The 15,257-nt window shown below is 31.0% G+C and overlaps 1 protein-coding gene across 2 annotated transcripts in view; it reads right to left on the bottom strand.

Annotated features, from left to right (window-relative positions):
• Window positions 1-15,257, bottom strand: part of LOC118204163 (WD repeat-containing protein 3) — a 195,433-nt gene that overhangs the window by 57,161 nt on the left and 123,015 nt on the right. For both annotated transcript variants that reach the window (XM_085825385.1, XM_085825386.1), the window contains one exon: window positions 6,599-6,700. In XM_085825385.1, the coding sequence (XP_085681511.1) occupies window positions 6,599-6,700 (102 nt within the window). The remainder of the gene's footprint in view (window positions 1-6,598; window positions 6,701-15,257) is intronic.

Raw genomic sequence — 15,257 nt, 5'->3', positions numbered from 1 at the left:
TTTACAATATTTTTGGTCTAAGAATAAGTTTAAAACTTAAAAAAGTTAAAAATCAATAACTAATTAGTGAATCACTAATTATTTATTGAAACATTATATCAAATTACTAACTATTTAGATATAATATAGTCAACAGACAGACAAATAATTGAACTGATAATAACAAATAAATAATGTTGTCATGAGTTAGGGTTGCCACTCAAACAGAAGAATGAAATTCCCTGACTTTTCCAGAGATCTTTTAAGAAAATTCTAGTCTATCCAAGTAATGCATGTTGGCTGTGCTAAGAAGTAAATTAATTATGGTACCACTTGAAAACACAAGAATTTGCCAATTATATACGACTTATATATATATGTGATATTTTGGAAGTCGTGAAGCTCGGCATCAGAGTTCAGGCATGGCTTTTTGCAGAGTGGTAAGGAAGGTATCCAAATGATGACACACAGAGGAATTTCACTTTTAATTGCACATATTTATTTAATTCAAATAGCAGATCAATTTCCTTTTCCGACGAAGTTCTCCAAATTACATATTCAATAATGAGTTACTAAGTATGATTAAATTTTGACTTTCTGCGTCGTAGCATTCTAACAAAGAAAAGAAGGATGGACAGAGCAGCGCAAAATATAGCACAGGAGAGGAGAGTATAGCACAGGAGGTGAGCTTCTGATGCAAAATGGCCTGCATTCGTTATTTATAGTAGCGGCACTCTAGCAAACTGATTTACATTACGTCTATGGAACCTTTCTTTCTTTACATAGACATTCTTACATTAGAACCGTGTTTTCCAACATGCAGCCCACGCCCCACAAGGGGGCAAAGCGACTGTTAAGGGGGGCAATTCGAAAATGGACTCCTCCAGAGTTTAAGGGGAAAAAGGGCGTTCAAACGGGACAAGGGACATTCTAAATATGTTTCATGAAGTCAAAATTTTTCAAAATTTCATTTTTTATTCTCCAAAATAAAAGAAAAATGTAAGTGATGTATGCGTAAAAAAGTTTTTAAATTGCGGTGCATTTTAAAAATTTTATAAAAAATTCTCGCTGTAGACATGGGCATTTAAATGCTTTTAAAGGCATTTAAATAAATGACACATTAAGCTTTCCAGACGTTTCTCGCACATTTCAGCCAACGAATTTATTTTATTTTTTACTGTAAGAATGGAAACCGGTATATTATTCTTTCCTTGAATAGCAACAGTAGCTGCTTTCAGCTTTGTTTATATTGATCTTATATTTATTTCTTTCAGCCCTTAGTGAATGAGGGGTGCAAGCAAGAAAAAACGTTCGTCAGTATTCGGAGGCATATTTAAAATTAGGTTTCATACCTGGTCCATAAACAGTCAACTTTTTTTCTTTTATGCCAATAATGCCTGATCAACAAATCAATGAAACTAGGTCATCTTGAGGCATATTTGAAGGCGAAATATAATGCTGATATTAATTCAAATTTGAATTATTTTCACACTTTAAGGAAAATTTTTGAAAAAAGAGTAATATTAAAGTGTTTATTTACTGCTCATAATGCAACTGTTAATCATGCTCTTGAGGCTATCAAATTTCATTACTCATCGCTTAATCTGGGAAAAGCCATACTATAGGGGAGAACTGAATCAAACCATCATATCAGCATTTAAAACTGTTCTAGAAAAAGATATTAGGCACTTTTAAGGACTTTTAAGGACCGTTAATGAAAAAAATTAAGGACCTATGAGTAAATGGGAACTGAATAAATTCAATTGAAGATATTATCTATGCCTGAATTTCCCTTTTGCAATACCATCCTAAAATAAAACAGATCCCTAAGTAGTACGCATCATTGCTAAACATGAATTAATTAACATAATTGTTAATAAGTTTGAGAATAAAACAAACTTTACGCAATTTATCAAGTAGCTTAAATATTTTACACTTATAATTGTTGGACATATTTGAAAGAAATAAGTGACATTTACGTTTTACTAACAGTTAGCTTTATGTTGATTTTTTTATGTCTCATTTTGTTACATACTTGGTCAATCTAGAGGTTTAGTAAATAGCAGGTAGATTTTATGTCAAACTGCATAGGTTAAAATGAGAAGTAAGATCACAATCAGCATGACTCATAACCAAAAGACTGAATGTTGCCACCGCTACTGCTTGTCTAGAGAGAGACCTGCTGATTAGAACGAACCTGAAAGGCCTGATGTAGGCAAGGTTGGCAAGTGTTGAAAGTTAGTCAAGTTCTGTTTCAAGCAGTTAGTGTCATAGCTTCGTGTACAGTTCCAGGGGTTGTAACCCAGTTAATATACTTTAAGGTTCCAATAAGCCATTAAAACACCAGAGGTGATAAGTTGTTTTGTATTATTTTAAGTAGATGCATAGAATATGTTTTACTCGAATTTTTACACTTTTTTAATTTATCTTGTGACCACAGTGAGTATTAATGAAAGGCAATAACTCGCTTTAATATGTAGAGGTAATTTTTAAGGGTAAGCAGATAGTTGTAAATAATTAAATTAGGCAGTTTGATAATCATTATGGATTTACATGATCACTATTAAATTTTATTTTTTAACAATATTTGTTTAAAAAGCCCTATTTAAATCAAAATCTAATAAAATTTCACAGTTTAAAGGTATATGTAATTAAAGTATAAGTTTAAAGTTTCTTAAACGATATTACAATAATTACGTATTAAAAGCTACAGAACATTCATGTTTTGTAACAACAACAGGCAACAAAACATTTATCCGTCATTTAAATTTGAAGCCTTCCCAAACATTTTGGCTAGTTTATATCAATTTCCTTCTCTTTAAGCATCTTTTCTAACAATATGCAAATCAATGCTGCCGCTAGTTTCTGCGTCTTTATCTCCTAACTTGTCAACCTCTCCACAATGTACCTATGAGGGTTTAATTGATCTGGTAAAAGTTAAATAGTCCAAAACTCCCGACAGGCGTGAAGCATATTATCGCTATGTCTGAAATTAACTACAATAATATTAGAAAAAGGTTTAAATAAACCTCTTATTTTTTTTAAAAAAAACTTAGAACATAAAGGCATGTTCTGATGCTAACAAAATCAATTACAGCTCACGGTGACGTAATTAAACAAGAACAGTCTAATTCAAACTAAAAATGTGGACTAGTGGTCAAAGATTATACAATTTAATTTGGCTCAGTAACTCTATCATATGAGGAAACAGAAGTGGGAAATTATAGTAAAGGTTCAAATCATAAACTATTGGGTAATTTACATAATAATAACTGCACATATCTTTGAAGAATAATTTCCATTATGTATTCAGTTTCTTTCTTCAACATGTTTCCTTTTCCTTTTAGAATTTTTGGATTTAATTAAGGATTTCTGTTATTCTAAAAAACACTAAATGCATTTAGAATGTACAGAAAAAGCAGCTAATTTTATTTCTTTAGTGATATGAACATTCAGAAGCAATATGAAATACATATATAGTAAAGGCCAGTTAAAGCTGATGTGGCAGAATTTCTAGAATTTAGTAACACCGAACAACAAAATCTGGAAATGGCAAAAGGTTTAGGATTTATAGCAGGAATTGGAAGCAGAATTTAGAAAGGCACTAGGCAACAGAATTTAGGATCCACAGAGATTGCATCAGGTGGGAAAATGCCTAGTGTATGATGCATTAAGAAATATTAGATGAATTTTTTAAATTGTAAGTTTTCAATTTCTTTATTAATAAAAAGATCCCTTTCTTTAATGCCTGGCCATCTGACAAAATCAGAAGCATTTTTGATATTTTCCATGCATCTAGTGAAAAGTAGAGAAAATAAAGAGAAGATAAATATGTTAAGATTCTAGTATCAGAAGTAAAACATTTAAATATTATGTTTTCATTGTTCTTCCAGATGGTCTCCAAAAATTAAGAAATTCATTGCAAACCTTCTGTAAAATACATCCATTACGTGTTGATACCATGGAGACATTTTTCATTTTGTCATATATTTCTCGAATCTTCTAGAATTGTGGGTCTATAAATCTCGCCTTCAAATCCTTCTAAACTTTCCAAGCTGCAATGTCTAAAATCCTAAAGAAAAATTATCCCTACCAATTCTGTAACAGCAAAAAGCCAGAAATATTTTGGGAAAAAATAGGAGGGAAAAAGCATAATTTATAGAGAAAAGTATTAATTTTATAGAGAAAACTGATGCACATTCTGAGAATTTTGAATATTCTGAGACAATTACATGGAAAAACTCTTACTATGAAAAAATTAAAATGAAGACATTTTTTAATTAATTACATAGCTAATTTTGCTTTTGCTAAGAGCTGTTTTGTAAATTGTTCTTTATAGCATTATACCTTGTTTATTTTTCAGATTTAAAATATTGTATAATAAGTTGCCAAAATGAAACTTTATAATATTACAGAAAAAAAAAAATAAAAATGTCTTATTTCAATGTTATTTTTTAAATACCATTTCAATATATTACCATTATTTTAATGAAATTTATTAATGTTACGATGTTTTAAAAAATCGTCAAAAAATTCTCAGATCTCGGAATTAAAAAGTTTCTATAGAAACTAATCTTAAAATCCTCAAAATGTTGCAAAGTCGCCAAATTCAGAACCGTTTAATAAAAGAATTGACATCCCCAAAAGCGAAAAGTTGTTTAATAGCTCTTTACTAGAAAAAAATGAATTTCGAAAGGCTCATGTTTCACTTCTTGCTTAGAAATTCAAGTATCCTATCATTATATATTAGAAATAGAAACGAATTATAACTCATGAACCCATTCAAAAGATAATCATTTATATGGCAGTGAATCGCCAAAAATATTCCTCAAAATGCTAATTCACACTCAAAATGACAGTCGTAAAAACAGACAGAAATTTCACATGATTAAAATTAAGGACCTTCTGCTGATTTTGGCCAAAATTAAAGACTTTTAAGGACCAGAAATCGATTTAAAAAAATCTAAGGACTTTTAAGGACTCTTAAGGACCGTACGAACCCTGGTTATTTTATGAAGAACAAAATGAAGACTATATGAGACTTGTACTTCCCACTGAAGTAAGAAGACTGTCGAAAGGGAACTGCTTGGAAAGATTTATGGAACTATTTAATACTCTTAATTATTTTTTAAATGACAAACCTGAAATGAAAAATCCATTAACGAATGATTACAAGGCAATTGTGAGTTATTTAGCTGATATCTTTGAAAAATTAAATATATTAAATAAACAACTTCAAGGAGCAAATAAAACTTATGATGCAAAAGGAAGATAATTGGTTTCATTATCTTTGTTGAATTATGTCAGACATATACTATTTATTACAAAAATTTTGAAAAGTCTCATTGGTTCCAAAAATGTGACGTGACTACCGTTATACTTGTTATTGATACCGCTATACTTGTTCTTGTCGATTATCTGAAAATTTTATCGGCTGATTTAAAAGATTTTGTAACTTAAAAAAATTGATTTTTCAACTTGGATGATGCAGCCAATGCTAGTGGATTTGGCTGATATTTCAATATGCAGTAAAAAGAAGAACTTGCAGAAATGCAAAATGATGAGTCAATTAAAACTTTATTTAATATAAAAGGAGTGATGACATAGCTTTGTGAGGAAACCAGAATCAGATATCCAAATGCAACAAAATTTGAAAGAGAACTATTGTTACTGTTTCCATCTTCATATTTTGCTGAATGCAGATTTAGTGCCATAAATGATTTGCTGCTTTAAAAAAAAAAAAAAGAAAGAAAGAAAGTGGTTGGATATAATGAAACCGGGAGACTTGAGACTCAAGTTACCTAAATTGGAATCTGACATAAAATTTCTTTTCAGCAAGTATCAAGCGCAAGGAACTAATACTTAAAATAAAAAACTTTCACTAAAATGAGTTTTTTTCTTGAATTTCAGTTCTCCATGTTTTGAAAGTTCACTTACTGTGTTTGCTCACAAAATTTCGTAGTCATTTCTGCCTAAAAGCTATCATTCAAGTTTCTTTGGTGAACATTTCAGTTTTTAAATATTAAAAATTATGTATATGCTAGGGGGAGCTTAAATATTTTAGAGAGGATTAGGTGGGGCATAGCACAAAAAAGGTTGGGAAATACTGCACTAGAACATAGTACATGGGGGCTATTCTAGCCTCCATGGTACCGTATATTAGGATTAAACCGATTTTGTTGTATACGAGAATGGGAAGGTATTTTCTTTAGTTCAACATAACCAGCACATGTGAGTCTCTTGATTCTTGAGGTTACTGGAAACCAAAAGTTGCTGGAAACTTGCTTAGCCTTACTAAAAGACAATATAATTGGAGCTGCTATGCCAGCTCGCCAAATGATGCTCACGCGCTACGTAATTTGCCAAGAAAGTGATCGCTTCCGTCAGTGCAAAGTTCTCTTTTTTGGGGGGAGGGCGAAATCACTGTATGAAATTCCCTGAATTTTTTTATCAATTTTCGAATTCCCCGACTTTTTCCGGTTTTCCAGGTGACGTGGCAACCCTGATGAGTGAAAAAAAAATGATAAAGTGACATTCATTAAAACGTGTTTTAAAACTCTAGAGCACAATACTTATGAAATATAAAATCATATCAATAAAATTCATGAAAGATTTTTACCTGATCAGGTGAAATAGTAATACATTTTACAGAACCTTCATGAGCTTGCACACTTTCCAACATCTCTCTCGCATTAATGTCAAATATTTCTAATCTTCCATTCTGGAAATCATTAATACAATAAAATGGTCTTTAGTAGGGGTTAATTTCTAATATTTTCATCAAAAGCACTGTAAGAAATTGAGTATATATAGAATGATCAATCAAATTTTTAACGTAACCCTAGTAATAAAAATTGCATATGCATACTAATTTATCAACTTACATGAAATTAAATTATTAAAATAATTTTAAAATTTAAAAAGAAGATATGCAGACATTTAATATGCAAAACCTATTAACATACACTCAATGAGTAAGTCCCTTCCAGGGTCAAACTCTTTCAAAACTTTTATTTAATTGTTTGATTCTATCAAATATGTGAAAAAAGGTTAAATATCAATAACTAATTAGTGCATCACTAAGTATTTATTAACACATTATATGTGTATGAGTGATTAAGTAAGCAGAAATTGCCCTGGTCCGTGGAACAAAAAATTATCATTTAGTAGAAGAATAAATTTCAAGCTGCAAAATTTTGATTAATGGTTTACAGACAATGAGGAAAACAATGTCTCTCATGTATTGATAAATGGAGCATTTATCAGTCCTGTTTACCTTTCTTATGGTCTAGATTGAATCCCCAGTCTTATCACAATGACTTAAGATAGGACTGCGACCAAGCAAGAAATGTCTTTGGAAACAGCGACAAAATATCTTTAAAAGATCTAATCATGACATCCTACCAATTTCATGTTAAGATGGAAATGGCAGAATAGTAATAAGTGTTAAGCAAACTATCACTTCCGGTTGATGATTTCTAAATAAAATCTAATTTGTTTAGTAACTTTATGCATCACTGTTAAACACTACTCATTCTTTATTATTCCATTCTCCCAAAGGAATATATCCTCATGTACACACCCATTCCCATGCTTAGACTTGAAAATATCACATCGATCATAGTATATCCTTTGGTCATAGTTTTTTGGATTCTTAACCATTTGACTGCTACGCGGCACAAAAGCAATGCGTTCATTTGTCTCGAAAACCACAACGCAGTTAGTTATTTTAGAATGTACTCGTGTTACAAAGGACGCACGAGATCAGACTACATTCACACTCACGGAGCAACAAAGACACACTGAAACTCACAGCGCAAAAGTGCTGCATTGCGATTTTCGAGACAAATGAATGCAGCGCTTTTGCCCCGCATAGCAGTCAAATGGTTAAAATAATCGCTTAACAATCACAAACTTTTTAAAAGCAAGATACCTTTAGAATACCTGACAGAGTATTAAGTGAGTCATACATTTCTTTTTATATTTGCTATATTACTTTTTTTTTTTTTTAAATAAGACATAGTGATAACATTTGGTGGCAACATTTTTTTATTTGAAAAGTGATTTGACATAAAATTGAAACCAGTGCAAAACTGTGGATTGAGGCTAATGCATTAATTGCATCATAACGATAGTTCATCTTCCTAATGAGCTTATTTTCGGTGCATAACTCCAAAAATGCATTTAATTCTTATAATGCAATATGTTGTTCTCAATTATATACCTTTTTTAACTATCAAATTTGAGAAATTTTGGGTTATCTCATAACAGATTTTTTTTTTTTTACAAAATTCTGCTAATAGCCACTAATAAAGTATCACTTCTAGTTTATCAATTTTAGCCAAAATCTAATATGCTGCTCCCATTGATATGAGAGTCTCAAATACTAAAACTGAAAAGTTTTGGGTTTATATTCTAATATAGTTCTTCATTAAAAACTGCTATGGGTTCAAGTAAAGTACGACTTCCAGTTGTCCATTAAGGACTATTATGAACTTTTGCAGAGTACCACCTCTGGACTTGTTAAAGTTTGTTCAAAATCTAATCAGCTCTTTAGATGAATGTAGAAAACTTAAATAAGGGAAACAGAAACATTTCAATATGAGAGTTGATGTGGACAAAAAACTCATCACACACAGACATGCGGGCAGAAAGATCTCATCATAAAAATTGTAGAAATGTGTTATGGGGACTCTACTTCATGCCTATTGACTAAAAACTCATTACCGAATTTTTGGACACAAGAAACATTACCTCCCTAACCTATATAGGTCTCTAAACTATATAAGTTGGCAGGAGACAAACCTGTATACATAGATAAGGGTATGTAGGTAAGAGCTATATACATAGGTAAGTTTTTTTCTCTTTAACACAGCCATCAAGTTCAGGCACATTTTTTGGGTACAAGGTCCTGGGAACATAAATAGACCGTTATGGGCTGCAAGTAAAGTACTTCTTCTGGTTGTCCAATTTCACCCAAAATCTAATAAAATAAATCTCTTTATATGAATGTAGAAAGCTTAAATATAGAAAATGGAAATTTTTCATTTTTCAAAGTTTCATATAAGAGTAATAGCAAACTATAAAATCATCACAGACATACACATAGACAATATTCTAGAAATACTAAAAACGTAGTATGGAGATCCTAATTTGTGCTTATTCACTGAAAACTCACTACGAAATTTTTGGATTGCAAATATTACCTCCCTCACCTATATGTAATACACTGGCTGGAGGTAAAAAAACTGAGAAAGACAGAGCAGAAGGATTCCCATAGTTCTCGTGTCCCCTCCTTAGCTTTAGAACCATGTTCTGTAAATATTCATGTAATTTTCCTCTTCTTCAATGTATTTGTGAGTTCAAGAATGAGTTCTCCTAAATTTTAAAATGGATTCATCTGCTTTCATCTTACTAATAAAGACAAAGTTTCACAAACAGACAGCAAAGGTCATGCCGAACATTCCCCTTCTAATTGCTTAACTTAATGTCAGCTTAAAAAATGACTATCTCTGGTTAGTTATGGATAATCTGAGGCCTAAGAAGTAGCAGAAACAACAATAGGAGCCAGCAAGTTACAGGGAAGTAGAAATGAAAATATCTTATTAGATATTGTAATGTTAATATTACTACATATTCTTACTGGAAAGCAGATTTCTTTCAGAGAAGTAATATTGTAAAATTTATCTGTAGCTTATCCAAATGACTACTTTTCATTTGTTTGTAATTACGTTCTTTAGGAATTAACTTATTTGCTTGATTTTTGGATAATAAAATTAGTAAAAAACAGTAGAAAGTAGCAAAGAAAAGTAGTATTTTGAAAGGTGATCATATTTGTGAGGATGCAGTCATTCCACTTTTTAAATCATTCCTGTATCCATTCATCCAGGTCATATATGAATACCTTGCTATGTGCTACTGAAAGAAAATGCAACATGAAATGCTCTTTTAGCTAAAGCATTTCATGTCATCACTTCAAAATGCATTTAAAGAGAGGAGTAATTTATGCATATATTATAATTTCATTCAAATACTAGAATTTACTACCTTAAAAAGGATACCTGAAAACATTCTAGTTCTCTGATTAATGTTGAGTTAAATACATAGGGAAGAAAAGTGTTCTAACAAAATAAAAATATTAATATAAAGACCAGGAAATATAAGTTTATATCAGAGGAAAACAAAAAAGGCTATAAAAAATTTATTATTAAAAAATTTATTTTAATTAATATTTTTATTTATAATATTAAAAAAATTATTTTAATATTTAAACTTTTAAAGTTATTTATCCGGAAGAGAACCCTTACTTCATTATTTTTATAGCTCACGTCTTGAGAGCTCTACATATCACTTAGAGAAATTAATTAATTTAACCTTCCAGCAGGCATGTATGCGCAAAATTGACAACAAATTCGGTTTTTAATGCACATTTTTCGCATATCAAAGCTGAGATGTCTGAAGGTCATTTCTATTCTTCCTTTCTACCCTTCCCCACATCATGGAATGTGCCAAGAGGAAGTCATTTGACTTATTCTTTTTTTTTTTTTTTTTTTTTACTGGGCTTTTGTGCTACGTGGCATAAAATTTATGACACGCACGTGCTGGTGGGTGAAAATTCGGAAAATATTTTTTTCTCAAATATTTCGTAATTTTGTGTTATTAATTGCTGTGTATTATTTTAATTTGTATACATTTAGCTCTGTAATTTTTGTATCGGTTTTTATGGCAAAAAAATATATGCAACCAGCTGATTTTGCTCGCATTCTCCAAGAATTATCTGTTGAAGAAAAGGAAGACAAGGAAACATTTGGATGGGAGAACAATAGCGATTTGAGTTAGAAAAATATAGAGATAAATAATATCAGCAGTGAATCTGAACAATATATTTCAGATGATGATGATAATAGCGATATAGAAAAAAGGAATGATGATGATATGGTCTATATTGGTAAGAATAAATCTTGTAATTGATAAAAACCTAAGTACGCAAACTGCTCAAAGACGAAAAAGATGAATATTGTGAAAGTGTTACCAGGCCTATAACACCATGCCAAGGATATAGAGGATGAAATAGGATCAGTTTTGAAAATCATTGATATAAATATGCTTGATGAAATTTTGGAATGTACAAATAAATATATAAGTTTGCTAAAAGGCAAATACTCAAGAGACAGAGACTGCACGGTTACTTCAAGAGTAGAAATGATGGCATACTTTGAATTGTTATATATGATAGGAATAAAAAAAGACACCATGTAAAAGAATTGTTTTCAAGTAATGGCACTGGAATTGAAATAAGAGCTGTGATGAGCTACAAGAGATTTTTATTTTTGGCAAGTTGTCTTCGATTTGATGATAAATCAACAAGACAGGACAGACATAAAACAGACAAATTGGCAGCTATCCGAAATATCTTTGAATCATTCCTAAAAAATTGTAATGATTGTTATACTTTGGGCGAATTCATCACTATTGATGAGATGCTGCATCCCTTTTGAGGTCGCTGTCAATGGATTCAGTACATGCCAAGTAACATTTTATACATCTGGTCTCAAAATTTATTCTGGAGCTTAACCTAGTGGTTGTTACGTTGTTTCCAACAGTCCTATGGATGTTGTAAATAGGTTGGTCTCTCCTCTTGAAAACTCATGCAGAAATATTATACAGATAATTATTACACAAGTATCCACTTGCAGATTATTTACTGCAAAAGAAACTGACTCTTGTTGGAACATTGAAAAAAAAAAAAAAAAAAAAAAAAAAAAAGAGGGAAGTGCCACAGGAATTTTTGCCAAATAAGAGATGGATGGTGGGAACAGCAGTATTTGGTTTCCAGCCGGACAAAGTCCTTGTTTCTTACGTCCCTCGTAGACACAAAGCTGTAATTCTGCTTTCTACAATGCATGATGATGACAGCATTGATACAACTACAAAAAAATCTGAAATAATCATGGATTATAATGCTACAAAGGGAGAAGTGGACACCGTCGATAAATTGTGTGCAACCTATTTAGATTCGAGAATCACAAGGAGATGGCCTTGTGCTATCTTTTTCAGTCTTTTGAATATTGCTGGGATAAATGCCCAGGTTTTGCCCATGCTTGCAAAGCCAGCTAACACAGCACCATGCCGAAGGATTTTCCTGAAGAACTTATCTCTTAATCTTATGAAAGAGCATCTCCATTCGCACGCCAAAATCCAAACATTGTCTTCCGATACTTCAACATTTCTAAGTTGTAATTATACTGCTCCTAATGATGAAGTGCCTGAGCAATCCTCATTGAAACGAGGAACATGCGGTTTATGTATCAGAGAAAAAAAAGAGATCATTAGCATCTATGAAATGCAAAACATGCCTTATATACACATGCAAACATCATTCTAATACTAACATTATTTGCTTGGAAGCAATGTGAACTTCAAACATTGAGAATTATCTTTAAAATTCTGTTTCTCCATTATCACTCTACTCTATTTTATTTCTAGTATTACCATTCTTTATTTCCTTTTATTTCTATTTTTTAGAAATAAATAAAAATATTATACAGGGTTTGTACACATTTCCTTATATGAAAATTAAGGACTTTTAAGGAATTTTAAGAACCATCAAAGAAAAAATTAAGGACCTATCAGCAAACAAAAAAATGAATAGAATAAAGCAATTATCCATACAACCGACTTCATGCTTGTAATTTCACTTTAAAAAACTAACAGAAGTGTGTATTATGCACTATTATTAAATTCAATTTAATACTTACCATAAAAAAATTTTGAAAATTAAACTAACTCCCTACAAGTTATGAAGTAGATAACATTAAATTAGGAACATAATTTCTTGAAAAACATGTATAAGTGTATTTTACACTAATAACACTCACTATTTTAGAGATTTACATGATTATTATTTAACTTATTTGATATTTATTTAAACACAGTCAACTACAGTCAAAAGTCGTTAATTCGGACACCCATAATCCGGAATGATCTATAATCCGGACCTCAAAGCTAAAAACTTTCTGCGCATGCGCGTAAGACCTCTTACGACTGCGCATTTGCGTGTGCGCAAGCGTAGAATACGTTTTCGCGTGCGCATTTTATGTATTACGAACGGTATAAGCTAAAATTATCTAATTATCTATTTCAGTTAATGTTGATGATTGCGTTGTTCCTTAATTTTCAAATTGGATCCGGCTTATTATTTTTTGTAGACTGTAAGAGCAATACTATAAAAGTAAACTTGAACTTTCGATTATGTCAAATTGAATTTCCGAATCTGGAGCTCCCAAAGGATCGTACAAAACGAAAGTATGTTTCGATGTCCATCAAACAAAAAGTGGAATTGCTGCAAAAAATGGATAAAGACATGAAGAATGTGACAGAGAGGTTAGTGAAAACGAAAAAATTTCGATTGACAGGTTAGTGAGTATTCTCGGCACAGCAATTAACGGGACTTGAACAGCGGAACTTTGTAACCGAACAAAAATATATAATTTATTTCCTAAACAATATTGATTAATTGATTATATTATCTCCTAAGTTTAATTAAAGTAGAATTATTTTAAAAGAGTGAATCCATACTGGTAAGTTATATTTTGAAAAATGTATATATATATATATATATATATATACATACATATACAGTACAAAGTCCGAGATCGGACATCTAATATCTGGAATGATCTAAAATCCGGACCAACAAGCCACCACCAACCATTTGCGCATTAGATCTTTTTCCTCATCAAAAAAAAAAAAAAATTGGAAATCCCGATTCTTAATCTCAGTTTGGCGCTAGATAAAATATCTCATTATTGAAGAAATAATTATTTTAGCATAAATTTGTGTGATTAGTAACTTGACTCCATAGCTGCGTATCTGCTTGGCGTAATCTCAAACCGAAACATTTGTTAATTTTACACCAACTAATATTTTATATCCTTGATGCCGAAATCGCGAATCATTATTTATTGTATTTTGCTTTCATCACTGCATGTTTATTAACGGATGACAACTTGAGTGATGAATCATGCAGCGATGCCAAATAACAGAGTATTATCCGATTACAGATTTAAGTTTAATGCGCTAAAATGTTGACAAGGGGAGATTTAGCAGAAATTTCTTTCCTTATGCTAAAAATAGATTTTGTTAATGATACTATTAGGACAAACGATTATATTAAGTGCTATTTGAATTAAGAATAACTGATTTGTTATTCACATAAAGCCAGAACCAGCGCCAGAGCTCGCATGGCCGCACCAGGCGGCAGAATTTAGCGAAGTTAAACAGAAGTTTTTCATTGCGATGAGAATGCCCAATCATCAATCAATTAACGGAGGGTGAAATCTGTAGTACGGTTCTAAATCCAGAAAATACAGCTACCGATAGTGAAGAAAGTAACAGAGAGGTTACTGAACGAGAAAAAATTTTGATTGACAAGTTATTCGGAATTCTCAACACAGCAATTACAGGACTTGAACAATGGAACTTTATAACTGAACAAGAAATTATATGTCTATAGTATTAGTCTAAAGTATTAGCAGAAAAAACAAATCAAACAACTCACATTGAAAGAAATGTTTAATAAAGTAAACATATAAATATTAAGCTCTTTTCTTTTGTAAATTTTGATACCCTTTAAAATCATAAATGCTTCATTATTTCATAAATCACGATTTCATATTTTCAATTTTATAATTTCTACGTGCCATCTTAGTAGATTTAAAATGATCTAATATCCAGAAAAATCTCAAATCTGGGATCGCCGAAGTCCCGACGAGTCCAGACCTCGGACTTCATACTGTATAAATATATATATATATATATATATATATATATGTATGTATATACATATATATATATATATATATATATATATATATATATATATGTATATACATATATATATATAATACGGAATGTATATTTTCAGTTAAACTTCTACCCAATAACTTTAGTAATTCATGAAAGTTAATTTTGTATCTAGTTAATTCAGGAAAATTAGTTTCAATTAGTTGTTTTCAGCTTTAAAAATATTAAAAAATTTTTAATTAGTTATTTTCAACTAATAATTGTATCGCCATTAGCAAAAATTACACATTACTATCAACAACATAGGTTTAAACCAAATACTTAATTGTCTATTGAAGCTTCAAAATGTATTTCCGAACTTCACTTTTTCTCGGCTAGCGTTACCGAATTTACTTAAAATCGAAATGGAGCCAACAGATTTCCCGCAAAATCGATAACAGACCCTCTGCAGAAATAATCTCATAATCCCGATA

This window comes from Stegodyphus dumicola, chromosome 10 (genome assembly GCF_044657685.1).
Source record: "Stegodyphus dumicola isolate Sdum_Otavi_A_Nest chromosome 10, ASM4465768v1".
Taxonomy (NCBI): domain Eukaryota; kingdom Metazoa; phylum Arthropoda; class Arachnida; order Araneae; family Eresidae; genus Stegodyphus; species Stegodyphus dumicola.
This window is presented reverse-complemented; position numbering and strand designations above follow the sequence as displayed.